Source organism: Citrus clementina, unplaced genomic scaffold, assembly GCF_000493195.1.
Source record: "Citrus clementina cultivar Clemenules unplaced genomic scaffold, Citrus_clementina_v1.0 scaffold_5, whole genome shotgun sequence".
Classification (NCBI taxonomy): Eukaryota; Viridiplantae; Streptophyta; class Magnoliopsida; order Sapindales; family Rutaceae; genus Citrus; species Citrus x clementina.
Genome location: NW_006262201.1, coordinates 37395204 through 37420337, shown reverse-complemented (window position 1 = coordinate 37420337; position 25134 = coordinate 37395204). Strand labels below are relative to the sequence as shown.

General features: G+C 34.0%; 4 protein-coding genes, 1 long non-coding RNA gene and 1 other non-coding gene across 6 annotated transcripts in view; 4 read left to right on the top strand and 2 right to left on the bottom strand.

Annotated features, from left to right (window-relative positions):
• Positions 1-4712: 4712 nt before the first annotated feature.
• On the bottom strand, positions 4713-6125 carry LOC18042727. The gene is made up of 3 exons (XR_002905449.1): positions 5718-6125; positions 5193-5252; positions 4713-5090 (listed from the first exon to the last, which is right to left on the bottom strand). It is a non-coding gene; the product is annotated as an uncharacterized LOC18042727 (long non-coding RNA).
• Positions 6126-6177: 52 nt separating this feature from the next.
• LOC18042571 (TLC domain-containing protein 2) lies at positions 6178-8367 on the top strand. Its single transcript, XM_024184333.1, has 3 exons — positions 6178-6663; positions 7395-7672; positions 7881-8367. The coding sequence occupies exons 1-3, from the start codon at positions 6411-6413 to the stop codon at positions 8193-8195; spliced, it is 846 nt and encodes a 281-aa protein (XP_024040101.1). The 5' UTR covers positions 6178-6410; the 3' UTR covers positions 8196-8367.
• Positions 8368-9386: 1019 nt separating this feature from the next.
• TRNAM-CAU lies at positions 9387-9471 on the top strand. The gene is given in 2 exon segments: positions 9387-9424; positions 9436-9471. It is a non-coding gene; the product is annotated as a tRNA-Met (tRNA).
• Positions 9472-9834: 363 nt separating this feature from the next.
• LOC18042570 (filament-like plant protein) lies at positions 9835-14344 on the bottom strand. Its single transcript, XM_024184883.1, has 5 exons — positions 14275-14344; positions 13428-13590; positions 12225-12417; positions 10630-12092; positions 9835-10519 (listed from the first exon to the last, which is right to left on the bottom strand). The coding sequence occupies exons 2-5, from the start codon at positions 13536-13538 to the stop codon at positions 10115-10117; spliced, it is 2172 nt and encodes a 723-aa protein (XP_024040651.1). The 5' UTR covers positions 13539-13590; positions 14275-14344; the 3' UTR covers positions 9835-10114.
• Positions 14345-20028: 5684 nt separating this feature from the next.
• LOC18042569 (photosystem II 22 kDa protein, chloroplastic) lies at positions 20029-22135 on the top strand. The gene is made up of 4 exons (XM_006434132.2): positions 20029-20503; positions 20612-20722; positions 20988-21237; positions 21728-22135. The coding sequence occupies exons 1-4, from the start codon at positions 20264-20266 to the stop codon at positions 21970-21972; spliced, it is 846 nt and encodes a 281-aa protein (XP_006434195.1). The 5' UTR covers positions 20029-20263; the 3' UTR covers positions 21973-22135.
• A 1841-nt stretch (positions 22136-23976) lies between these two features.
• LOC18042414 (uncharacterized protein At4g08330, chloroplastic) overlaps positions 23977-25134 on the top strand; it is a 3848-nt gene continuing 2690 nt past the window's right edge. Inside the window, exon 1 of the mRNA XM_006434131.2 lies at positions 23977-24406. Coding sequence (XP_006434194.2) covers positions 24327-24406 — 80 coding nt within the window. The 5' untranslated portion in view covers positions 23977-24326. The remainder of the gene's footprint in view (positions 24407-25134) is intronic.

Genomic DNA, 25134 nt, shown 5'->3' with positions numbered 1-25134 from the left:
ATATTTTTTATTGCATTTTACATTAAAGTTGTAGTACATTATAAACGCTAAGTTTAATTTTTAATAACATAACACCTTAATAAAATCAACATCTTAAGTGCGATCTATGATATAGAATGATATAGTACTTCAAATAGGCTACAAAATTAATAGGAAAAAGACCACCTACGCCTCTAAATTTTATTTAAATGGTCATACAAAACTCCTTAAATTAACAAATATAATACATAAAATAAGATAAAATTTTATAAAATATTTTCAATATTAAAATTTTTATTTTTAACGTTATTATTTTTCACATTCTTTTATTATTAGTTTGTCATATTCTTTTTACTAATATCAAAATCTATTTGACATACTAATAAAGTTAAATAATTATACCTAACATTGACAATAATTTATAAAATTTAAAATATCTTATTTAATTATGTCCATATTAATATCAATTTTAAAATCAATTTTTGGATTAATAGATTTTAGTTAATTCGTCAGGATAGACTAATAATAAATTTTTATTGTACATGTTATTTTATCAATTATACTTATTGTAACACTTTATTTGTATAATATGATATTTATTTATTATTTTTATCATATTACTGTATTTATATTTATTTAGATTGTTTTAATCAAAAGGTATAATAGTCATTTATGAAATTAAGAGGGTCTATGTGACCATTTATAAAACTAAAGAGATCTGTATGATTATTTAAGCAAATCTTAGGGGTGTGGGTGGTTTTTTTCCTAAATTAATATTGATCTAAAATTAAAAAATTAATATTGGCCTGTAACCTGTAAGTTACCTACCATATTAATTAATTAATTAATTATCTAATTATCCATTATATTAAATGAATGATTCATATTAAAACACTTATATTTAAGGATCCACACTAGTCCCACTATCAATGCTGCAAAAATATATATAGCATCATAAAGAAATCCTTATTTCAATCTAAAGTCACAACTCTCTCTCTCTCCCTGGCCGTTGCTCTCATTTTTTCAACAACAATTCACCATCCCAGCTCTCTCGTTGCCGCCGCTGCTCTGTCTCTTTTGGTTACTTTTTTCCTGCTAGTAAGTTGACACCAAATCGGACCTTACTTGCATAAAAAAGATTTTTAAAACTCGAGGGAGGACTTATGGTTGATGAATTCAACAATTTTTTTTATCTTTTTTTATTTCCTATAAAATCTTATGCGCCTTTTTCTTTCTTTAGTTTATATTTACTAAATTTGTTTGGCTGCTTTAAAAAAAAAATTGGATTTTACCGACCACATAATTTTTTTTTTGAAGAAATTAACTGCTAAATTTATGAGCTAAGTGGTTGATTATCATGTCAATGTGTAGCATTGATTTATTCTATTACTCAACATTTGATAATATTACAGATATACAGAACATTAAAATGCCGTTTGTCCCCTCTAAACAAACTCCTTTTCTAAATTAACCCAAATAAAATATGTAAAAAGTATATACAATTTTATAACACACTGCTTATTCCTAAAAAAACTCTAATTAATTATTTTAAAAGATATCGTTCAGCCCCAATACTAGGCTAGTAGCGGTGCGATTATATATATATCTCTCGTTAGCCACATTAATCGGCCACCGCACCAGAAGCCGCAACCACCGTTGATCCAGTTCGCGAGGCAGCCACTGCCTGTTAAAAGCTACAGAGCATGGAAGAATTCTAAATGCTGAGAAGAATTTTCACTGTTATTAAAATGAGAATAACTTTGGCTATTAAGTAGCCTTACATAACGAACCAAGCAACAAAACAGGAACCCATGTTTAACGACTTTTAAAGACATGGAAGACTAAAATCAACAAATAACGTCACCCTTAACAATGAAAATTTTATTTTGACTAAGTAGTAACAAAATCAACTCAGCATTGCCAACAACACTCCCAAAATCAACTGTTGCACTTCGAGTGGTGCTAATTGATGTATGATGACATCGACTATTGGATATAAATTAAGGTGTTCAATAATAGCTACCATAACTTGTGATTAGTAGTTTTGTTCGATATATAATGAACAATGAACTATCCTGAGTTTTAAAATGTGTATAAAATAAAAATAATTTTTTTTAAAAAAAAAAAGGCCAAAAAGATATTATTCCGGTCTGTATCTGGAAACAAAAATAGATAGGTCAAGGGTACTTTAGAAATAAAAATTTAACTATATTTGAGGATAAGTGGCTGTTATAAAATTGAATTTCTTATTTTAACATTTTAATGGGTTAATTGAGAAAAATGGTTCTAAGAGTTGTTCAAAGAGGTACTAATAGTTTCTTTCAAAATAGAAATGTACTAATTTGTTCAAGAGTAGAGATATTCGAACCCAAAAATTTCCTCATGACACCAACCATCAAAATTTTTACCTTGAGAGTTTACTCAGTAAACCCTTCGCTGTCCCAGAAGCAACCCTAACTGCAAGTTCATTGCTTTACTCTTTAAACCCACAAACCAGCAACCGGTCCTCATCTTTTACTTCTTTTTTTTTTTTAATTTTTAATTTAAAATTCATATCCTTTAATGCCGTTTTTGACGATGTATTCCAATTATGAATGAAATTTCTAATTTCGATCCCTAACTAGTAACCATTCTTCTTATACAGAAAATTATCAACTACGTTGTATAAAAGACAAACTAATAATTTATCCCACGACAATTAAGACCACCTTGTTATTGCTAACATCATTATAATCTTTTTCCTCTTGACCACTCCCAATTTCTCAATTACCAAAGCATACTATTCATATGTAATAAGATCCTTATAATTGAATAAAAACCTAGTACAGAAAAAAGTTTTGATTCCTGAACCTATTCCGCACGTTTTTATTGAAAGGAACACCCAAGATATAAACATAATCCTTTCAAAAATTTACCATGAGAAAGTCACTTTGCCTATGCTTTTATATTGTTATCAGACAAACAAATCACTGAAAGCTAAATTTTTTTTTTTTTTTTTAGGTATTGTAATGTTATAGTGAAAGAAATCATCCTATCTGTATTCCTTTGTTATCTAATCCCAACCATTATAAGAGAAAATTTATTAAAATGAAGCCCCAAGACATAAATCTAATCCTTTCAAGAAGTTATCATGGTAAATGATTATATACCATCACCATCATCAAGACCAACAAAAAAAAATTAATCAAATGCATTAACAACTTTTTATTTTTCCAAAAAAAATTAAAAATCAGGGAGCTGCACAACAAATATCATGCCGTTTGTATACTAGCAAGGGTCAAGATTAGAGTTTTAAAAAAATTGAGACGAATAAGAAATAACACAATGTCACTGCCAGATGCCACCAGACCAAAACCGGTGGAGAAAATATGGAGAGTATTTGGGGAGATTTTATAAGAAATTTTAAATATCCATTAATCAATACGTATAAAATGAAAAACACAAACATATACAAATAGGGATGGCAATGGGAAGGGGAGGGGACCAATCTCCCCGTACCCATCCCCAATATTTTGCGTATGTCTCTGCCCCCTTCCCATCCCCGTCAGAATTGCTTGAAAGAATCTACATCCCCTCCCCGAGTAATAACAGAGGATCCTCGAGAGTCCCCGATCCCCGAATAACTAATACATATATTTTTTTTTATTTTGAGTTAATTATATTAAAATAAAAAATTCAAACAAAAGTAAAGTTCGAAATATATTTTACATTAACATTGATCCATTATAAAAATCACATGCAAAATACAAATTATCAAAATAATTATCTTTGTCAATCTTCATAATCCTACAATAAAAAGAAAAAGAATTTACTTTTATATCGACAATAAATAAATGAAATAAATGTAGATACTTAATTAATATTTTGAATTAAAATAAATTAAAATAAAAATAAAATTTTTGGACTAATAGAATTTACCCGACTTTTTTAATGTCCTAAATAAAAATTTAAGACTTTAATTAGTTAATTAGGCCTAAAAATTTAATAATATAAATATTTTGATATTTGTTACTTTTACCAATATTTATAATTTTATAATATAATTCAAAATTTATTATTTATTTACTAGCAATTTTAAAAAATAAAAATAAAATTAAAAATTAAAATGGGGAAACGGGGAGGGGATGGAGATTCCACCTCATCCCCGCCCTTTCCCTGAATAAGAAACTGGGTAAAAAAATCTTCCCGTCCCTTTCCCGAAAAAGAAATTGGGTATAGAATTATCCACGTACCCTCCCCGAATGAGAAAAATCCCCGAGAGTACCCGTCCCCGTGGGGATTTTTGGCATCCCCATATACAAACACATAAACACATATAAAAATAAATATATAAGTTGTTTAACCAAGACAAAAAAATAATAATAATAACTTATCATGTGGTTTAGAAATATTATCAAATCCCCACCTCCCACCTAATTTTTACACATGTAACCAAACACAAACAGCTTTTCGAAGGCGGAAAAAAAGAAAAAAAAAGGCCAAACAAAAACAGAGTTTTAGTCGACAGCTAGAATTCTCCAACTATACCTCCGAGGAAGGTAGCTCCCAAAAATCAACAAAGGGCTGCTCCTTGTGAAACAAAATAAAAGAGAGAAGGTCAATAGAACATTCACCCACTAACAGATTTACCTTTCTAAGACATCCTACTTTTAACAGAATTTAGGCGAGCTTTTTGGCTGGTTGGCACCCAGAGAGCCAAGAGAGTAGGAGGTGCATAGGTTAGACACCCAATGAAATCCAAACTAATCAAACATACAACGAAAAATTCCAGAGACATGAGTTGAATGATTTCAACTAAGTCCATTGACCTCCGACACTCGTCATTGAAGCTTGTCATTTGACAAATGCTGCTGCAAGTGTGAAACATTGAAACTGCTTTCAAATGAAATCCTTTCAAGGAAAGAAAGCATTGCATCACTGCTGCTATACTCTTAACCATAACCATTACCCCCTCATTTGGTCGATAAACCTTTACTTTAACTGGATCATGATAGCAATCAACAAGCTGCCAAAGAAAAGACTAGCACCACGCTAAGACCATAAAAACACGAGCAGCAAAATCCCACACTCTTATTGCCATTTCTGTTCACCTGCGTAAAAAGTAGGAAGAACTAAGAAGAAAGAAGAAAAATGTCAAAAAATTAGAAAATAACAAAGAATTATTATTGAAAACAAGAAAAAAAAGCCCAAAATAATAATAATTGGGGTTTTACCTTTTCTTTCAGTTCAGTCTATTCTTTTTTCTCTCTCTGTGTCCGTGTTTGACTGTTTTTCTACATGAAAAATAATTGAATCAGTAAATTTTATAATCTAACAAATGAATTTGGACAAGTTGTGCCACAAAGCTACATGCAACTTCTTGTGTGTGTTTGCAAGACAATGTGGCCAAATTATTTATGAAAGTGATCTTGTAGACCGATGTGAGAATCAGATGCAGGATTCAATTCTTACTGTCAGTAATTTGCAAAGAGGAAAAAATTGTTCAAAGCACAATTTAAGGCAATTACAATAAAATGTTTTGTATTCACTCAACACATTTCACAGGCATTTAATAATAAAACAAAAAAACAAGAACAAAAACACCCGAGCTTTTCAATTCTTTCAATATCTTCAGATCCAAACAACAAACAAAACCCAAACAGACACACCATATCACTAAAACCCTGGTGCTAGAAATCCCATCATTAGTAATCAACGAACACCACCTTTTGGCGACTAAAAAAAAAAAAAAAACCTACCATGAAATTTGAGCATCTAACTCAATATGAGGAAGACCCAACGGATATAAAAGATTAAAATCTGAAATCGTGGAAAAAAGACTGAACTGACTTTGGTCGACGTGGCCAGCAGCGACGGACGGACACCGGCGGCGGCGAATCGAGACGTGCAAAGTAGGGGCTCTAACGAATCGAAGTCGTGAGTGAGATTTGGAGAAAAAATGAGGCGGCCGACAAATTATGCAATTTTACGTTTTATGGTTTGGCGGTTTATACTTGATAATCACGTATATGGTACTCGGATACGGGTAGGCACGGGGTGGGTTGGCACTCAACCCACCCAACCCCCAAAGAGTATGGGTTGTAAAAAATCAACCCAACGCAACCCACATAACTTCGGGTTGGATTTAGTTGGGTTGAGTGCCAACACTTAACTTGTTTTCATAAAATGAAAATGGCACTCAGATTTCATTATCAATAAGGCCATGAATTTCTGAAAAGAATTTCGGATTCAATGTTTCAGGTCGGGTCAAAAGTTTACAAATTAATAACCCAAAACGGCTTGCGGGTGACAAAAGCAAAAGCATAGACGCTCGCCCTTTATTGTTCCCCATTAACTGTCAACTCCCGTCTAACGAAACCAAGCGAAAGAAGAAGCTTCCTTTAAGCTCCATCGGTGATTGTTATCTCTCACTCTCTCTCAAGTCAGATTCAATGGCAAGGACAAGCACCAAACAAAGCGATAAGAACAAAGTAGGGGTCTTCTTTTTGGCCACTCTGCTCCTCTGGTCGGTCTCCGTTTTGTTCGAAATAGCGTTCAATAAGCGCAAGGAGCTTCTCTTTATCGTCGCCGGTGCTTGCTTTTTCCAAATAGCCAACTGGGTCATTCGCCTTTTGGTCTCTCGTGATCCTCTCTTCGTCAACACCTCCGTCTCTCTTCTCCACTCCACCATCACTTCCGTCTCAGGTTCCATTATTCTTTCCTTTTTAACATTTTTTTTATTATATTATATTTCATTTACTGAAGTGCGTATCTGGTTATTTTGTATTTTATCAATTCTTTCTGTTAATGCTGTGCTGTTTGTTAATTCTTAGTATTGTGTGCATTTGGTGGTTAACATAGCTGCATGATTCTGGAAATTGCTGTCATGATTTTGTCCAGAAATGTAGTGGTTGATGTAAGATTTTCGCTGACTCAAATAGAAATAAACTTTGAGTTGTTAAGTTGTATTAATGAAGCCGTTGTTGCCTATATTCTATTGGCCACAAGGAACATAAAGTCAAGTTTGTGGCAGAATGTATATAGGGGCAATGTTTGACACATGAAATTGGTTCAGGTGTGAACGTTGTCGAGTCGTTAGAATCTGTGTTCATGTTAGTTCAAGCTGAAACTTTCTAATTGTGTACATCAGAAAGGCATATTATTTTAACTTTAGTGGACAGCTGTATGTATAGAAATACAGAAAATTGGATGCTGAGAAGAGTGGTTCAAGCACATATCTAAAAGTTTGAACCCTGATCACATGTGTTATGACTTGAACTTAGTTTGACACAAAGACAGCAAGCTTTCATCTTCAGATTACAAAATTTGTTTGTATTAATTTCTTTTGCTAATAGTTTTATTCAAAGGTTTTCGTATGAGGATCCATTGTCTTGTTACCAGGAGTAATTTCAAATGTATTTCTGTGTCTTTTGCAGTGGTGTTCATAGTGGTTAATCAATGGCTAAGAAATGGATTGAATGGAATGTTTGAGCACTCAGAGTTGGTTGGCAGTGCTTGGCTGTGGGCATACCCTGCTTTATGCTTTTCATGTGGTTACTTTGCTTATGATCAATGGGATATGCTGCAGTATCGATTATACAGTGGTTTGATCCCTGGAATCCTAGTGCATCATCTGTTGCTGCTGGTTTGCTTTACTCTTGCTTTGTATCGAAATGTAACCATCAACTACCTAATTCTCACTCTTATTTGTGAGGTACATTTCAGTATCTTTCTATAAGTTTTCTGTCCCCGAATCTCTCTTTCTTATTTGTGTAGAGTCTTCCTAAAAGTTGTCTTTTCATCCATCTGTTCCTATTTTCTTTCTATTTTGAAATGAATAAATAAATCCCTCTTCTTAACGTGAATTATCCGCCTCATATTGTTGTGCAATCTTAACGGTAAAATTCATTTTGGTGATGCAGCTACATTCCATCTTTTTACATGTGAGGAAGGTGCGACGGATGGCTGGTATTCGCGATAGCAAGAGCAGGATTGTTAGGGTGGAATGGGTTCTCAATTGGATCACATTCTTTCTTGCAAGGATTGCATCTCACCTTCTGATTACCATCAAGCTGATCAGAGATGCTTCCAAGTTTGAAAAGGGTATTGAGTTGCCGCTTGCCTTGTTCGGGATGGCTGGCATGAATTTGCTTAACATTTCCCTTGGAATAGACCTCTTCAATGCTTTCAAAAGGGAGAAAAATCCCCAGCAGACGAGTTATCATCGTCGTGAATGACAGAAAGAAGACCAAAACCAATTTGGATTGCATCTTAGAAACTTTCATTTATTCCATTGATTATGTACAGTTGTTATACTTTAGCTTACTACTACCAAAAAGGGGAATAGCTCAGGCACCGCACTTCTGTGAAATCACTGAATGTATTGACTGATTTCTAACATTCCTCCAAGGCGCCATACATGGTCGATAAAGCAATTTGTTATTTTCCGCAAAACTTCTTTGTAGCCTTCTACTATATTTGCTCAGAGGATGCAATGGTGTTTTGATGGTTTTTATCACCTTTCGTCCAAGGATCCAAGCTTGGTTTTCAGTCCCGAAGTGCAGAAGGTTGGAATTAAAACAAGGTCCTACCGGGAGTTGAGCCCAGGTAGAATGTCCAGAGTGCTAACCTCTACACCAGAGAACTTTCTTGTAGTTAATGCAGACATATTTCTTTATATCTCAAAAGAAAACTAAAGAATGGAGCAAACAATCATCTTTTCGAAATGACTGAATCAAAACCTTTGAGTATGATTTCGGTGCTTTCATCCTCATTTTACTAGTTGCGAGAAACCAAAACGTGGTGGTTCATCTTAAGTTTTAGTGGGCACAAAAAGGCACGAGCCACTCATTGTTTTTAGAAAGTAGCACAGATGTGTTTTTGAATATTTGTTTGAAGGGAGGTTCTACGTAAATCAATTGATTGAAATTCTTATAGGCTCATGGTAGAGCACAGACCACAAAAATTTATATAATCACTACTCAGAATCATACTCAAACCACTTCGTGCATGTCATGGTAGCGACAATGTAGCCCATATTATTTTATCCTCAATTCAATACAATACAATCTTCTCGAAAAGACAACTAAAGATTGTTCAACTTTACAATAACAGAAATAATCTCGTTATTTTATTCTATATATTTGAGTAGGAAACACATTAGAAATGATAAAATTGCTGCATATTTAAATAGTGAAGTTGTTGCCCAGTGTCTCCATATTGGCAATTGTTGAATGTTTTATGGTCATAAAATTTTCCACTTCCCGAAGCTTCGAAATCAATTGGTGGCTACCAGTCTAAAATAGTCGGGTAATGCAAATGCAAAGTCATTACCCAAAAAATTAAAAAAGAGGCGGGGGGGGGGGGGGGTGTCAAACATAAACAAAAAAGCGTTTAGTATGTTTAATATGCTTGATAACATCAACAGTGGGGTGGTGGCGCAGTTGGCTAGCGCGTAGGTCTCATAGCTTCTGAGTGATCCTGAGGTCGAGAGTTCGAGCCTCTCTCACCCCAATTCTTTCTTTTACCCCTCCTTTTTAAGCTATTGAAATGAGAGCATTCGTACTTAAAAAGCAAGTAGATCTAAGATTCTAAATGGCCAGACCAAGAAATATAAAGAACTTGCATGTTCGAAACTTTAAAGGTACGCAAAAGTATCCAAAGACAGCATCAAATTCATCTAATCAACCAAACAAATTCCTGTATTTCCAGCTCTTCTTTCATTTTCTATAAAATTTTATTCTACTTTTTGCAATTTTATAACAGGCTGAATGGCGAATGCATCCACCCTATGATTGATCAACACCTGGAACAAGGAAATAATGAAGACAGCTCTAACATAGCTCTTTCCATTTTCTTTCAATATTCATTGATTGCGATCACAGGAAACTGGTAAATAAGTAATGATAACATCTGAAGTTCCATATTTCGATCATGATTACCGGGACCAAAAAGAAAACTAAATATTATAAAAGAGCAATTAAAAATCCAAACTTTGCTTGAAAGTTTTTGATTCACAGACTAACAATCGTGTATAAGTGAAAGAAAAAAATTGCCGGGGATTAAAGAGCATTTAATCAGCAAAATCTAAGTGATATGAACTCTCTTTTAAAGCTCAGAAATTAATTTCGGTCTTCTGTTTTTTGTTCCTACATGACTAAAGTTCTAATTGTATTCCATTCTTAGTCCGCGAGAAGAACTTTGCAAAACCATTTCGGTTCTTCTCAGGATTGATTTGATTTGATGGCATGGCAGATGATGTAGATGAAGACGAAGATGGGGGCGTGTTCCCATCATTCTTACTTATTGAAGGACAAGTGGTCCCAGCAACTACACCTGGAGAATTCAAGTCTCTCTTGTGTGAAAATGTTACATTAGAAGGTAACTTCCATGATTCTCCGACAGTTTTGGGAATCGGCAATGCTGCCCGAGAGAACTCTGGTATGCTTGCAGTGTCAATCAGAAAGTCTTCTAATGTTGCCAGAGATTTCAGTTGCTTCCCCAGAGATTGTATTGTTTTCTGGCACTCAGCAAGTTTCCCTGCTGCCACTTCCAGGTCCTCCTGCCATAGGCAAAACATGAGGTCAGTGCATTTAGGATATAAAATTTCTGATTAGATGCTCTTTAAAATCTGCATCAGTAAATTGGTTCGGTAAGTCCATTATGACTTACCTGTTTTATCTTTACTTCAGCATTTGACTTGGCAATTTGTTGAAGCTCAACTTCTTGTTTCATTCTCCATTGCTCTTCCTCCAACTTCTGGCACTTGACTGTAATCTGCATTGACAAAGCCCTCTCCATTTCAACCTCTTCTTCTAATGAGTTGATCTTTGCAGTCATTGTTTGAGCTTCCATTTCCATGCTACTCACATTAGACTCAACAATCTGCTTTGATTCATTTACCAAATTCAGCTCCCTTTGGAGCTCCTCTAACTGCATAGTAGCCTCCCTCAGCTGAAGCTCTGACGCCTCAACAGAGTCTTGACTTTTGGCTAGAGCCATCTCCAGTTCAGCTTTTTCTGCTTCCGTCTTTTCTATTTTTTCTTCCAGTTTAGCTTTCTCTGCATCCATCTTGTCTAGTTTTTCTTCCAGTTCAGCTTTCTCCGCATCCATCTGTTCTAGTTTTTCTTCCAGATCAGCTTTCTCTGCATCCATCTTGTCTAGTTTTTCTTCCAAATCAACTTTCTCTGCATCCATCCTTTCTAGTTTTTGTTCCAGTTCCGCTGTTCGATGAATCATGGCTTCAAGTTCAGCTCTTACTGAACTTTCTGCAAGCATGGATTGCGTGGTAACATTTCCTGATTCAACATGTTTTCCACTCTTATTATTGGGCATTGCAGCTAGCTGCTCCATTTCAAGAAAATCATCCATTAGATCAATTTCAGGAGATGAGGCCGAGAGATTTCTATTAACAGCCTTTTCATTTTTGAACTGATCAAGCTCAGCAATTAGAGCTGATGCCCATGAGTCAGAGCAACTTGGCTCAGACATGTTCGGCTCTGTGCCACCCATCTTGCGGATATCCATCTCCACAGCATTAAGCCGCTCCCAACTATCTGATTGACTATCCACTAGAGATTCAGCACAATTTGAGGAGGCAGCAGCAGACTTGTGATCGTTAGTCGATGAAGCTCTACAAGCCATTGCCTTTAACCTCCGACACTCAGCCTCAAGCTTGGCCACCTTCTTTATGCTGTCTAAATGCTGCTTGCTGGCTGTTTCAGCAGCTTGGTTACTCAGGTCCCTCTCAATCGCCCTAATTTCTAACTCCTCAGACTGTATCAGGAGCTCCATCTTAAGAGCTGAGTTCTCTTTCTCCAAAAATTCAAGCTTCTCAAAAAGATCAGGGTCCATGTGATAAGAAGGTTCAGATTTAGCAGTCTCTGCTTTGCTCTGGAGCTCAAGAAGTCGGCTTTCAAATTCAAGCTTCATGGATTCACACTCACGTGTTTTTTTCTCTACAGCTTCATGAATCTTCTGCTCCTGCTCCTCTTTTGCTAGTCTCAACTGCCTAACACATTCCTTTAGGGCCCCATCAAGATGGCTCACCTTGTCTTCGAGTGTTGAGTTCTGCTGTGCAGAAGCCTCGAGTTTATTCTTTAGGAGCACTGCTTCATTTTCAGCTTTTTCCCAACCTAAAAAATTACATAACTAATGAGATAAGTATTATGATAAAAGAATCATAGAAAAATGCAACAATTGCACTGGCTGGTTGAGAAAACTTTCCGTGCAAACTTTGCATTTTGCACCAAGTTACTACATGATACCTGCAATAGCTTCTTCAGCAACTTTGGCATGCTGCTTCACCAGGTCTTCTTTAGCACTAACATTCACTAGAGCAGCAGATAATTTTTCTGTCAAAGCCCTAACATTATCACGGATATCTTCTCCATTAGCTACAGCTTTTGAGGTCACTTCAGGTGACTGGGCATTGTCATTAGGAGATGCCTTTAGAGCTTCCTGCTTCAACATTAGAAATAGTTAAAACTAATAATGAAGTTTGGACTTCTTTACCATGAAATTTTAATTAATTCTGGTTAGACTAACTGTATCTTCCTTACATGGAAACAACATCATGATTTGTCCCTAACAAAGACCAACGAATGCAGTAATAATTTTAGGAACACGAAGGGCTCAGTCTTTATCTAAAAAACCAACATTAAAGGATTGACGGGACAATAAGCACTCAGACTACACTGCTTGCCAATTTATATACCTAAATCTTCCTGCACTTATGCTCTCCTGCTTTTCAACAAGTTTCAGTTAACTGTTAGCTTTCTGTACCCACTCTTCCTCACATATTGACCAGGACTCTAAGAATCCAACTTCAAAAAAAAAAAAAAAGTGAACAAAGAAGGGTAATAATAGACCCACAACCTCCTTGTACAAATAAATGTGTACAAACTGACGAGGTAAGAAGAGATTGATTGTACAAAACTATCATGTGTCCACATAATTAAAAAAAAAATTTGTTATTACTTTTTAGTCAATCTCTTCATATCACATCAATTTGTGCATACTAATCTGTACAAAACTGTTTGCTGCTCTATTATTATTGAAATACTCGTAATCAACTAAATTCATCCCCGAACAAAAAAGAATGATGAGGAAGTTCTTTGTCGTAGACAAACTGGAGTACAAAACAGGATATAAGAAGGGAATCAAACAAAAAGTTTGACTCATAACATATTATTAAACCCCAGAATACTGAAGACCAATAGAACTTATAGAAGAATATAGAGATTATAACAAGCATTTGAGATTCTTCAGCAGAGCAAGACTAAAGTAGAAAGAATTGAATGAATATGCGGTAATCCAAAATTTCTTTGAACGACCCATCAAGCAAAGCAGACAGCGGTTTCAAAGGTGCTTGAGCCAATGTCAGGTAATTTAGTAAAATGCTTAGAGTCGAACATCTCAAGTTCTTGCTACGGACATAAACTGGTAATAGAGATGTGAAAATTACCCACCTGGTCATCAGAGTATCTCTCCGAATGTGAAGAAATCGATCCTGAACTGTCAGTTTCTCCAGGGCTTCTCTCAGAGGACCTCCTCTTCCATAACCATTTTCGCTTTTCCATCGCAGGCTCCAGTATCCTACTGACGACAACTAGCACATCGCAGACAGTTCATCTGCAAACCAGTATCCACACCGTCACCAAGAACCAGTCATAAACCAATTTCTAAGTTGGCAAGAAGAACCAAATAAGGAATCATAAGAAGGATTTGATATGCCAATACTAAAGCTCCACTCTTATAACCTTATCCACAATCTCAATCATTAGACAAAAAGGTGACTTGGCTTAATAGCTTATCATTTTCTCAGCTTTGCTTGAAATCCAAACCTTTAACTAACCAACTCCTCAACAACAAACGATAAGATTTTTAACTAAAAAAATATAGCACATAAAGAAACAAAAAGGGAAAAACTCAACCAGCAACACAAATATTTGAACCAAAAGAATGAACTACAAGCTCCAATGGTATCCTAAACTCCATTTATTTGTAAAATCTTAGATACCCATCACAAAATGGAAACTACCCACGATTACAAACCACTCAAATCTTCCAAAAATCGCACTTAGAGAAAAGTAAGATCAAATCTATGAAACAGTAACTAGTAAACAGAGAAAGATCCCAGATGTGAGTGACCCGTCAAACCCATAAAGCTCAAAACTTTCCATTACTTTCTCAATATTCGATACATTAAACTAATGCTGACTGCGAAAATGACGTGTAAATACTATAATAATAAGAAACCAATAATAATATAAAATAAAGAAACAGAAGAGAAGATACAAGACCCAGATCAAATACCTTTGACTGGAGACCAGAACAAGCCCAGAGATCAGATGGGAACCAGAAATAAATGAAAACAAAATGTGTTTTCAAATTTAATATTACAATAATAGTTTTATTTGACAACAAAAACTTAAAAGTGTAACTCTGCAAAAATCTGTTGAATAATGTCAGTAGACATAATCACATAACAGCGAAAACAAATAAATGTGTGCAGGTTTCTATTTCTTGTGTTTTCTTTTTAAATTTTCAAATATTAGAGAGCATGTGAGCCTGTGAATGTGAAGCTGTGAGCTACACAGAATGATAACTCAAAAACAGCTTTTCAGCTTTTTGCTAATTGGGAAGTAGCTTTTGCTTTATTGATTTTTTTTTCTTTTTAATAATTTTAGATATTTTGAAAATCGAAGCAGCCCTTATTCCCGCCTAATCAATGCACAAAGATTACTGCGTAACCACTAATTTTAATTAATAAAAATTTTGAATTTTTTCCAGGCAAAATCTCTCTCTCTCTCTCTCTCTCTCTCTCTAGTCTCTACAGTGTTTTGAGTTCGTCAGTGGTTTTGTCTCAGCTTTGTTTTGTCTGTTTGTCGAAGCTTTCGTGGAGGAATCTTATGAGAAGGCGCCACTCAAGGCTCTGTTTGGGTGTTGGGGTTCATTATTTCGAATTTTGAGAATTCTGAGTCCTCATCTCCTGATCGGACGGTTGACCTTACGTAGGATGCTCCGCTGTCTCCAATCAAAAATTGTTTTCTTTTTTATTATCCCAAAGCCAAATGAATATTAAATGCCTGTATTTTTTTTTACTGATCGATGTTTATAATCAGATCCAGTTATAGTGTAACTGTGGTACTATACCACATCTGTACTTAATTATTAAATTCAGTTATAATACATGTGTGCGGTTAAATTCAATGATTAGGTACAGCTGCGGTATGGTACCACAATTACACCATAGTCTTATCCTTATAATTAATAAATACTACAAATGAAATAAATTAGATAATTTGGAATATAATAATTTAGTGATTAAGTTTGCTCGTAAGGGCCTTTGCTAATTTACCCTGTCATGTGTATAGTAGTATTTCACAAGGTGAGTAATGTTGCTCAGTTTCTCATTTTAGTTAACGTAATGTAAGATGATATTCATCATTCTTCGGATTTATAAGGAGTTTTCTATTTTGGTTATTCAATTTAAAAGTTAGTAATTTGACATTTACTTTTAGGGTTCATGAAAGATTATATATACATATCGAATTACAGAAATTGGCTGTTAGGTCACGTGGATGACGGTTAAAAGGGATGAAGGCCCAGGCCCCAGAGAAGTGTAACCAATAAGTAATTGACGTGGGCCCAATTATTTTACATTAAGGGCCCTTCAGCAAGTTATATCTTCCCGTTTTGTTGGATAAATTTTGTTTTGTAAATTCAAAAAATATATATCCTGATTTTTATCTTAATTGCATCAAAATATTTGTTTTTGTATATATTGTATAAAATTTACACATGCTGTAGAATTTTGAACATTTTTAGCATATAATTCAGTTTATATTCATGTTTTCTCACAGAATTATCCGGTTTCCAACACATTCTGTTTCATTTTAAGTAATTATTTGATATTGAATCAAATGTGGGTCACAAAAACAAATTGAGACGCTTGGACCGAGATATATCATGCACGATTCGTTTTAATGATGACACAAAAAAGGGAAGTGTTATAAAGCCAGAGAAAAAAATAATTATAATGAATGAGAATTTCACAAGATGCGGTAGTGCTTTATGTTATAGAACTGGCTCCAGATGAAAACTTTGTCCCTCTCGTAAGTCATAATAATAGTTGAAATGAGCTGCTATTTGTTAATGACTGTTATTAAAATGGAAATTGGAAAGATACAGGTATTCGGAAGGTAACAAACAAAAAGAATCATTATATTATGATGTTAAATCGCAGGCTTATTATTCTAAGTGATATATATATATTTTTTTTTAATATTACATTGCAATTAATTAATTGATAATACAATTAGAGTATGTAGTCATCATCTGTGCAATGGTGTAGTCCGAAAATATATACTTCGCGGGGGGGGGGGGGGGGGGGGGGGGGTTATCTGCACGAGGAGCGTTTTCTCATTGATATGAATGTGCAATCTTATGATATCGTAAATGTAAAATTTCTTATGTAAAAAATATCAAATAAGTAACACAATTTATAATAAAATGTATAGGCTAATTTCTTTAGCAGTCTAGTCGACTTGTATCGAATCACAATAATTCATAGCAATTATGCCCCCATCTAATGAGTTATCTACAAAATCAAATTGACAATATTTGATGATGGGGATCAAGATGTTGGCCCTTCGTTTAGAGCTAGTGGACAGATGGGGTCAACATCTCATCATTTTATCTCACATATGGTAGTGACTATGGTGCCAAGCTCATGTGATGGTCGTGCCGTATGATCTGTTCCCATCATAAGATCAAAATCACATCAATCATAATTCATGCATTAATTAGAGTGAGGTCCATAAAATAGAAACTGCAAATTATTTGATGGGGTTCATGTTGCAACGTTGTAGTGCAATTAATTGAATACAAGAAGCGAAAAAGGGCCAAAAAAAAAAAAGGATGGTGTGGTGGGAAGACATAAGATATAAAAGATAATGTCACTAGAATTATTGGATGGCACGAGGTATCAATCATGTAGTAGGCTGCTGCTCAAAGATGTATAGGCAATCAATTATTCAAAAAAAAGTCAAAAGTTATCTTGAATTTTGCCTTATATTTTCTGGACCATTTTTTTTGAGATCGACCCATATGAAGCATTCTCGACTCTTGCGAATTTATTTTAGTAATTAAATATCATTATATTTCTTTGTTGTTGAATAATTTTCGGCTGTTAGTTTTGAATTAGTGGCTACCGAGGAGCTGGCAATGCATGGCGAGAAATTTAAGTAGGAGCCTTTCAGCATTTTAAATTGAAAAATTAAGCAGTTTGGTGAGTTTTTTTACTAAGGCAAATTTTTTCAAATATGAACCACAAAGCTTTTTAAAGTACAATAAGGCTGTTTGTTTATGGCTTACAATTATTGATCTCATTTGTTCTAAGTACAGATATTGAGACGGCATCATTGGAGAGTTGATTTAGGAGGTTTTTATTAACCTATTAATTATAAATACTAATAGAGTAATACAATTACACAATTTTATATTTGTTTTTTTAGCTCAAGGAAGCGTGACGTACACATTCGGGCATGTCTTTGAACAGCGGCCTAAACCAGAACCCAACCCAATAGCCCATGGGCCTGTTGGGCTTAATTCTTCAAGCAAACGAAAGCTCAGTGAAACAAGGGCATTTGAAGCTAATGCCATCAAACTGCTCTTTAGTAGTGTTTAGTCTTTCAGAATCAGGGGCTCTTGTTTTCTGTGTTTAATATGATATGATGATAATAAATTCGTTTCTATTTGTGAAAACACGATTAAACAAATGGAATTTTTCCCATTTGGCTAGAAAAACCTATAAAGATAAGATATCTTTTGACAAATCACTTGACCCACATTTGTTAAAACACAGAAAATTAGAAAAACAAATATGCTAAAGTAGACAAAACTATGGTTGCACAATAATGTGAGGTTTTTTATTCTGTTTACTGTGAAAAGAAACTATGCAACGATGATTCGGCATTAAAAGTAGTGCTTTTATTTTTTTTTAAAGGGAAGAATTTAATAGGTTTGAATCGTTGAAGGTGTGAGCTTAGAAATTGGTTATCAGGCTGGCATGGTGTGATTGGGCCGAAATATGGCTCGGTTCTTTTGCAAATGCGACCCAATCGGGGTTAATTTCACTTGGCTCCAATTATTTATGGATAAGCTTTAATGTACCCCTAAGCTGTTGCAACTTGAAAGTCTAAGGAGTAAAGAACAAAAATTGAAGCCTTCAAACCAAAATCATTTTTCACAAATCAGCAGTAAAAACAAACCAAATAAAATCTAATTAAACACATAATTGATATTAAGCAATAAGTTAAGGGAAACTGAACGAATTGATGATAATTACATGTAGGCACACGAACTAATGAAGATAGAGAAAGTGTGTGTTGTAAGAGATAGTAATAAAGATGTTTTTTTTTAATTATTTTTATTAAGGTGATAAATTAAAAAGAATTTTCATACCAAATCTTGTTAACTTGAAGGGTGGAGGAAATAACGATGTGGGGCATTCAATAAACTTAGGAACTTATGGATGTTTATTAATAAATAATGGGGGCAAGGGTGAAAAAGGAAAAAAGAATTGAGAGCTGCGACAGTCATGAATCTTGGTTGGGGTTGACGTGTCAAATCAGGACTCGTCAATTAAGATATCATCGTCCCAGGATTGTATTTAGCACAAAGAGATGGTATTACACGTGTCACTTGCCAGAGCAGTGCGTGGTCAGACATCTCCGCTGCAACCACTTACAGGCTTTTTCCTACAACCGGGCGGACACATTTCCAGTTTCTAAGGGGGCATGTAACTATCTGAGTGCGAGTCTTCCGAAATCATATTCAAGATTCCATTAACACCATGACATGTGTTTTTTTTCTCTCATACTTTCCACTTGTGTCTGTCTGGACCTCATAATCCAATGGAGAATTCACTAAGCAAGCCTTCTTCTAAACTCTTAATCTTATGCAATTAATTAATTAATTAGCATCGCCAAATGTTTGTTTAACTTAGCATGTAAGCCATTGGCTGAGAATGGTAAATAAAGTTTCCTTTCAGGGTAAAAGCTTGTTTAGTCCCTATATTATGAGGTTAGTGTCTATTTAGTCCCTGTATTTTTAAAAACACCTCAAAACATCTCTGCTACTAAATATTGACACTTATGCCATTATTTTTTATTATTTTTAACTTGCTTTTACAATATTACATTTTTACAATAATGTTTCTTTTTTGAATATTAATAAAAAATTAAATTATCAAATTAAACTCAAAAATAAAATTAAAACAAAAAAGGTATATATTAATTTTTGTGGAAGCTCACGTATGTCTAAAAAATTAATATCGTAAAAAATTACATTATCAATTTTTTTAGAAAAATTAATATTTTAACTCAAGAGTGTGTTCCACAAAAATTAATATTTTTTTTATTTTATTTTATTTTTTGGTGTTAAACTGGTAATTTATTTTTTCTTTTTAATAATGTCTAAAAAAATTATTATAATAGGGTTATTTTTTTCTTTTTAATAATGTCTAAAAAATTATTATAATAGGGCAATATTATAAAAATAAGTTAAAAGGAACAAAAGATAATGGCAAAAGTGTCAATAATTTAATGATAGGGATGATTTGAGGTATTTTTAAAAATATAGGGACTAAACGGGTACTAACTTCAAAATATATGGACTAAACGAGCTTTTACCCTTTCCCCTTATCATGGAATTTAACTATAGGCCAAACAATATTAACAATGAAAAATATTTTCTGTGCTCTATGTTGATTTATTTACTCCTATGGATGAGTGTCTTAAAAAAACTAGTAATATATGTAACTTAATTTTGTTCATTTTATAATTTTATGGAAAATATGTAACTTGTGGTAAATAATTTTATGGATGAGGGTCTTAAAAAAAACTAGTAATATATGTAACTTAATTTTGTTCATTTTATAATTTTATGGAAATATGGCTTGAATTTGTACTGTAAATTTGAGGAAGCGGTGTTGCCACCTGGTTTGAAAAGTTTTGCTAAATGCTAGTAGTAGTATCGTATTTGTATTACGAAACTTTGAGCTGAAAACATTATCTACAAAAATTACAAAGTTATGGAAAGACGTGGCCACTCTCTTTGCCCATCGCTAACCCTGACAATTCGTAACCACACTTGCAATGATCCCACTCTCTGTGCTCAGCTTACGATATAATATAGATGGTTGTTGCATTAGAAGAAAATCTAGTGAATCTGAAACAGTGAAACTAGCTTTGCTGGCTTGAGAAATCTAGCAGAGTGACAACATATTCATTCAATATTAATGGCTCAAACTATGCTGCTCATGTCTGGGGTTTCCACTAGCCACGCAGGAAACTTGAAAAGAGACTCTTTAGTCACATTTCAAACGCAGATGCTGAGACCTAAGCCATTCTCTCATCTTATGTTCAACCCACTCTCTAATGAATCTTTAACTGCTGCTGCGGCTTCTTCATCATCTAAAGCTTTTTCTACTGTTGCCCTCTTCAAATCTAAAACCAAAGCTCCACCCAAGACCAAGAAGGTTTAATTTGGTTTTCTTGTTTCCGTTTTTGTTGTTGGTAAGATTGTTTTGATTTAATATTGGCCCTTAGCTAGTTGTTTATGGGTATATTTTAATTTAAACTTACAGGTTGAATCAAAGCCAAAAGTTGAGGATGGTATCTTTGGGACCTCTGGAGGATTTGGTTTTACAAAGCAAAATGAGCTCTTTGTTGGTCGTGTTGCCATGATTGGCTTTGCTGTGAGTACTCAACTACTTTTTTCCAAATTCTATACTGAAAACAACATCTGTCGCTTTGCTCATCAAAATTGTACATATATCAGTTAGATTTAGATTTATCATTTTTCTTGAAGGCTTCCAGGCTTCCTTTAGGATTTGTACCACAATTCGGACGGAGGCCCAGTAGACTTGAAAATCTAGGAGAGAAAAAGGAAAATTAAACTTCTGTTAAGATCATATTTTCCAAGGGTTTTATTAATTAATTAGCAAGCTATGTTTTGTGTAGGCTTCCTTGTTGGGTGAGGGAATAACTGGGAAGGGGATTCTAGCTCAGTTGAATTTAGAGACCGGAATTCCAATCTATGAAGCAGAGCCACTGCTTTTATTTTTCATCCTGTTCACCTTGCTTGGAGCAATTGGAGCTTTGGGTGACCGTGGTAAGTTCGTTGATGAGCCAGATGAGCCCACTGGGCTCGGAGGAGCTGTCATTCCTCCAGGCAAAAGCTTAAGATCAGCATTGGGTCTCAAGGAAGGAGGTAATTCCAATTCCCTAGTCCCTGCCTATTGTGTTTATTAACCTTTTCAGTTTATGAATTTATAATGAGTGATGCAGTGTTTATAAAGTTGGGATACTAAATTTGCGTGTTGACATCTAATGTGTCTTGGCATTAATAATTAATACATTAGTGATGGGGTTAAAAATTAATTATTATTTAATATCTGACAGAAAATACACATACCAATACTTGAGAGTAAATGCGGCTCTAAATGAGTAAAGAATTTTGAACGGTGGTATGTAATAGAATTAATACTAGTAGGCTTTTGGTAGACACCAGCACAAAAATGTTAAAAATTCCCACAATTAAAAAAAGAAAAAAGGAGAAAAACCAGCATTTTTAATGAGCAGTGGAGCTCAATTTTAATAAACCATTATTACCACTACTACAGTTCTCTTAAGTAGCCTGCTTTCATGAATCACGATTTGATGAAGTCAAGAGTAATATATTTGCTGTTTGAATGTGGAAGGTCCCATATTTGGATTCACGAAGTCAAACGAGCTGTTTGTGGGAAGATTGGCTCAGTTGGGTATTGCATTCTCTTTGATTGGAGAAATCATAACAGGGAAAGGAGCTCTAGCACAACTCAACATTGAGACTGGGATCCCCATCAACGAAATCGAACCACTTGTGCTGTTCAACGTTATCTTCTTCTTTGTTGCCGCATTGAATCCTGGAACTGGTAAATTTGTCACAGATGAAGATGAGGAGTAGATGAAACGTGGAAGCTGTTCCTGTTTACTTTATTATGATAAACTTGAATTTCCATTCAATGTAAAAGATAATATTTTGTCGTCATCTCTCTCTCTCTCTCTTTCTGTCAAATGAATCCGTGTTATTATTACTAATTCAAGCAGAAGAACTAACGCATTCTTGCATTTCACCTAGTGGGTTTGGGCCTTTCGACTTTAGGCCACGGCCCACAGTTGGGCAAGTGATTTTGTTCGTACAGACGCGCTTTAGTTAAAAACTTTCCAAATATATCGTAGTAATCTATAGAGCCGACAAAACATGTCATCGGATCGTGTTCGTATCGTGTTAGTTTTGAGTTGTGTTAAATTTAACTTGATTTAAACCCGACTCATTTAATAATTGTGTCAAAATATTGAGATTCAAATTCGATACGAAAAAATAATCGGGTTACCCAATAACCCACTTAATATCTATATATTAAATAAAGTTGCGTCAAATATTTATATACTGTCATACATACATACATATATACATAATTTATCGATATTATAAAATATACATATCTACCAAAATATTACACATTTACACTATTGAGGTTTTAATTATATATATGCAAATAATATTATATATCAATATTATAAAATATACATGTCTACTAATATTTTACGTATTTACACTATTGAATCTCTAAGTGTATTTAAAATTTTATAAATAAAACACTATGTTTATATTCATCATTTTAAAGAATAAAAATAAAAGAGAAAATCATCTATAATATTTGAGTTTTAATGATAAAAACCTGTAAATTATTTTAAAATAGAAAATATAATCGGATCATTGATCGGGTAAATGGGTCAAGAATTTTAACTCTAACCCGAGACGGAAAAAAATCGTGTTGACCCAGACCTGACTCATTTAATAATCGTGTTAAATTTGACGATTCATACTCATTTATTTATGTCGTGTTCGTGTCGGGTAATTAAGTCGTGTCAAATTTTGCCAGCTCTAGTAATCTAGCATTTATTTATTTTTATTATTAGCATTTAAATTTTTTAAAAACAATTCATGATTCTAAAACTTTTATCTTTTTCTGGGAAAAAGAATTAGATAGAGTTATGTGATGCGCTTATATGTTGTCCTGTCTGCAACTTTCTACATAAAACAGTAAAAATAATTCATTTATCCAACAGTATCAGTTCAATTATTACTAGTCAAATTATCTATCCTATCCTTTTTTCTTTTTACTTTTTTATAAGAATGCATTTCATTCGAAATCACAATAATAGCCAACAATAAAAAGATTATATTTGGCTTAATTACAATATACATGATAAGACTTAAAGACTAAGTTTAAGTTATGATGATTCCCAATAATAAAATACAATTACATAACTGCAAACATTACAAATCTCTAATAACTAAGAGAAGAAAAAAGATTTCACAAATTAAAATAACTTAAGCATCAAAGGAATTTTGTAGAATTTGACCCAATTTACTTATCTCAGTTAATACGAGGGAAACAAAAATACGAGGCATATTAGATTAAGTACAACAAAAATACAAAGTAGTTTAACACTTCTTACAAAATTAAATCTTGTAAGATCACATTAGGGTTTTTTTTTTTCTTAAATTGTAAAAACTAATTATATTCTGTCCTTGGCTCACCCAATGACCTAAATGGGTCCTAAAACTGCCCTCAATCATTAAACTTTGAATAAACCAAATGAAAAATAGAAAATTTGAATATCAATCAATATACGAAACTTACCCCACTGATCAAGTTTTTTACAGAGTCGTATGATGGGCAGACAACCAACCTCATTAATAGAAGACGATCATACGTGTCACATAAACACAGGACCACCGACATAAATAAACAGATAATTAATTTCATAATCCGAAAATAGTTCAGCAATTAATTTGCTTTTCCTTTCTTTTTTTTCTTTTTTTTTTTTTGGGATGGACAAACCGCATAATTTTTTATAATGAAAAGATATGATACTTCTTACTATTTGTTATTATTATTATTTTAGAGAAAAAAAAAATTATAATTAGAAGCTTCAATGTTTCCGTTATAGCCCCCGTGAAACTAGCAAGTAAAGGATAAACAAAGAGCCACCTCCATCTCCGCTCTCAGCTTTAACTTTCTGTTTACCCCTGCAATATTTCGAAGAAACTGCTTAAACTCACCCGATTCAGACGGTTATGCGTTTTTTTTTTCCCTTTTCATCCGCTACTTAACGGTTGCCTCCTCAGTTCGGGTTAGCTTCGAGGCAGTTGATTCAATTGTTTTGCTCAGTTGTTAAGCTTTGCTCGAGTCACAGACACGATCAGAGCCGTTGATTTGTCTGTGGAAACCAAAATAAGAAAAAAAAATGGAGGAATCTGTGTATGTTAATGGAAGTCACCATCACTCCTTTTCTTCATCGATTTCTCAAAGACATGTTAGCTACAGGTCTCTATTCTGTCTCTTCTCCATTACTCGCGCAATTTATGTTTTTGGATTTTTTTTCGTTTAATTTAATTGGGAATTTTTAAAAATCTGCTTTGTGCAGTAATTTCTGGGCCCTGTTTGAATGGTTTAATTAATGGCTTAACTCGGTAAAGCTTTGCACTTTAAGTTTAGATTAGCGGAACGGCTGTGCTGATGGCAATATTGGCAATTGAATTGAAGTATGGAAACACAAATGAAGAGTAAAAAGCTACTTTTTGTGATTTCCCACTAAAAAGTTTTTTACTAGTTGTAAAACTATTTTAGCTAATTGGGGTTGAGTAGTTTTGATAGACCCTGCTCTATAGTTTTAGATTGTTTGAACTCGATCAAGCTCGAAATTTCTTGATATCTGCAGTTTTGGTGATCTCGTAAAAGTTCAGATGAGTTGCAATTTGAATGTTTTAATTGATGGCTTATGCAATATATGGCTGATATTCTTAATTGTTGGTGAGAATTTCAAGTGGGATGTTTGAAGATGTTGTTTTCTTTACCTGATTGACAAAGTATAGTCCTTTGTTTCTTGACTACTCTATTGCTTAAAATGTTCATAGCTTAAAGCTTATGGGGTCAATCATTGGTTACGGGTTTTCCGGATTAGTGAAAAATGGTTCCATTAACTTTTTGATGACCGTGGAAAGGTGCCTAGTCATTTGTGTCTTTGATGGGCTTTGTGGTAGTCTTGTTTGTCT

What these genes read in the sequence shown, in the direction of transcription:
- LOC18042571 (XM_024184333.1), top strand. Translation starts at nt 6,411, where the DNA reads ATGGCAAGGACAAGCACCAAACAAAGCGATAAGAACAAAGTAGGGGTC. An exon ending in CACCATCACTTCCGTCTCAG is followed by an intron (nt 6,664 to 7,394) that starts GTTCCATTATTC and finishes TGTCTTTTGCAG; the next exon opens with TGGTGTTCATAGTGGTTAAT. An exon ending in TTCTCACTCTTATTTGTGAG is followed by an intron (nt 7,673 to 7,880) that starts GTACATTTCAGT and finishes TTGGTGATGCAG; the next exon opens with CTACATTCCATCTTTTTACA.
- LOC18042570 (XM_024184883.1), bottom strand. Translation starts at nt 13,538, where the DNA reads ATGGAAAAGCGAAAATGGTTATGGAAGAGGAGGTCCTCTGAGAGAAGC. An exon ending in TGCTGAAGAAGCTATTGCAG is followed by an intron (nt 12,093 to 12,224) that starts GTATCATGTAGT and finishes GTAATTTTTTAG; the next exon opens with GTTGGGAAAAAGCTGAAAAT. An exon ending in CTGAAGTAAAGATAAAACAG is followed by an intron (nt 10,520 to 10,629) that starts GTAAGTCATAAT and finishes TGCCTATGGCAG; the next exon opens with GAGGACCTGGAAGTGGCAGC.
- LOC18042569 (XM_006434132.2), top strand. Translation starts at nt 20,264, where the DNA reads ATGGCTCAAACTATGCTGCTCATGTCTGGGGTTTCCACTAGCCACGCA. An exon ending in TTGCCATGATTGGCTTTGCT is followed by an intron (nt 20,723 to 20,987) that starts GTGAGTACTCAA and finishes TGTTTTGTGTAG; the next exon opens with GCTTCCTTGTTGGGTGAGGG. An exon ending in ATTGGGTCTCAAGGAAGGAG is followed by an intron (nt 21,238 to 21,727) that starts GTAATTCCAATT and finishes TGAATGTGGAAG; the next exon opens with GTCCCATATTTGGATTCACG.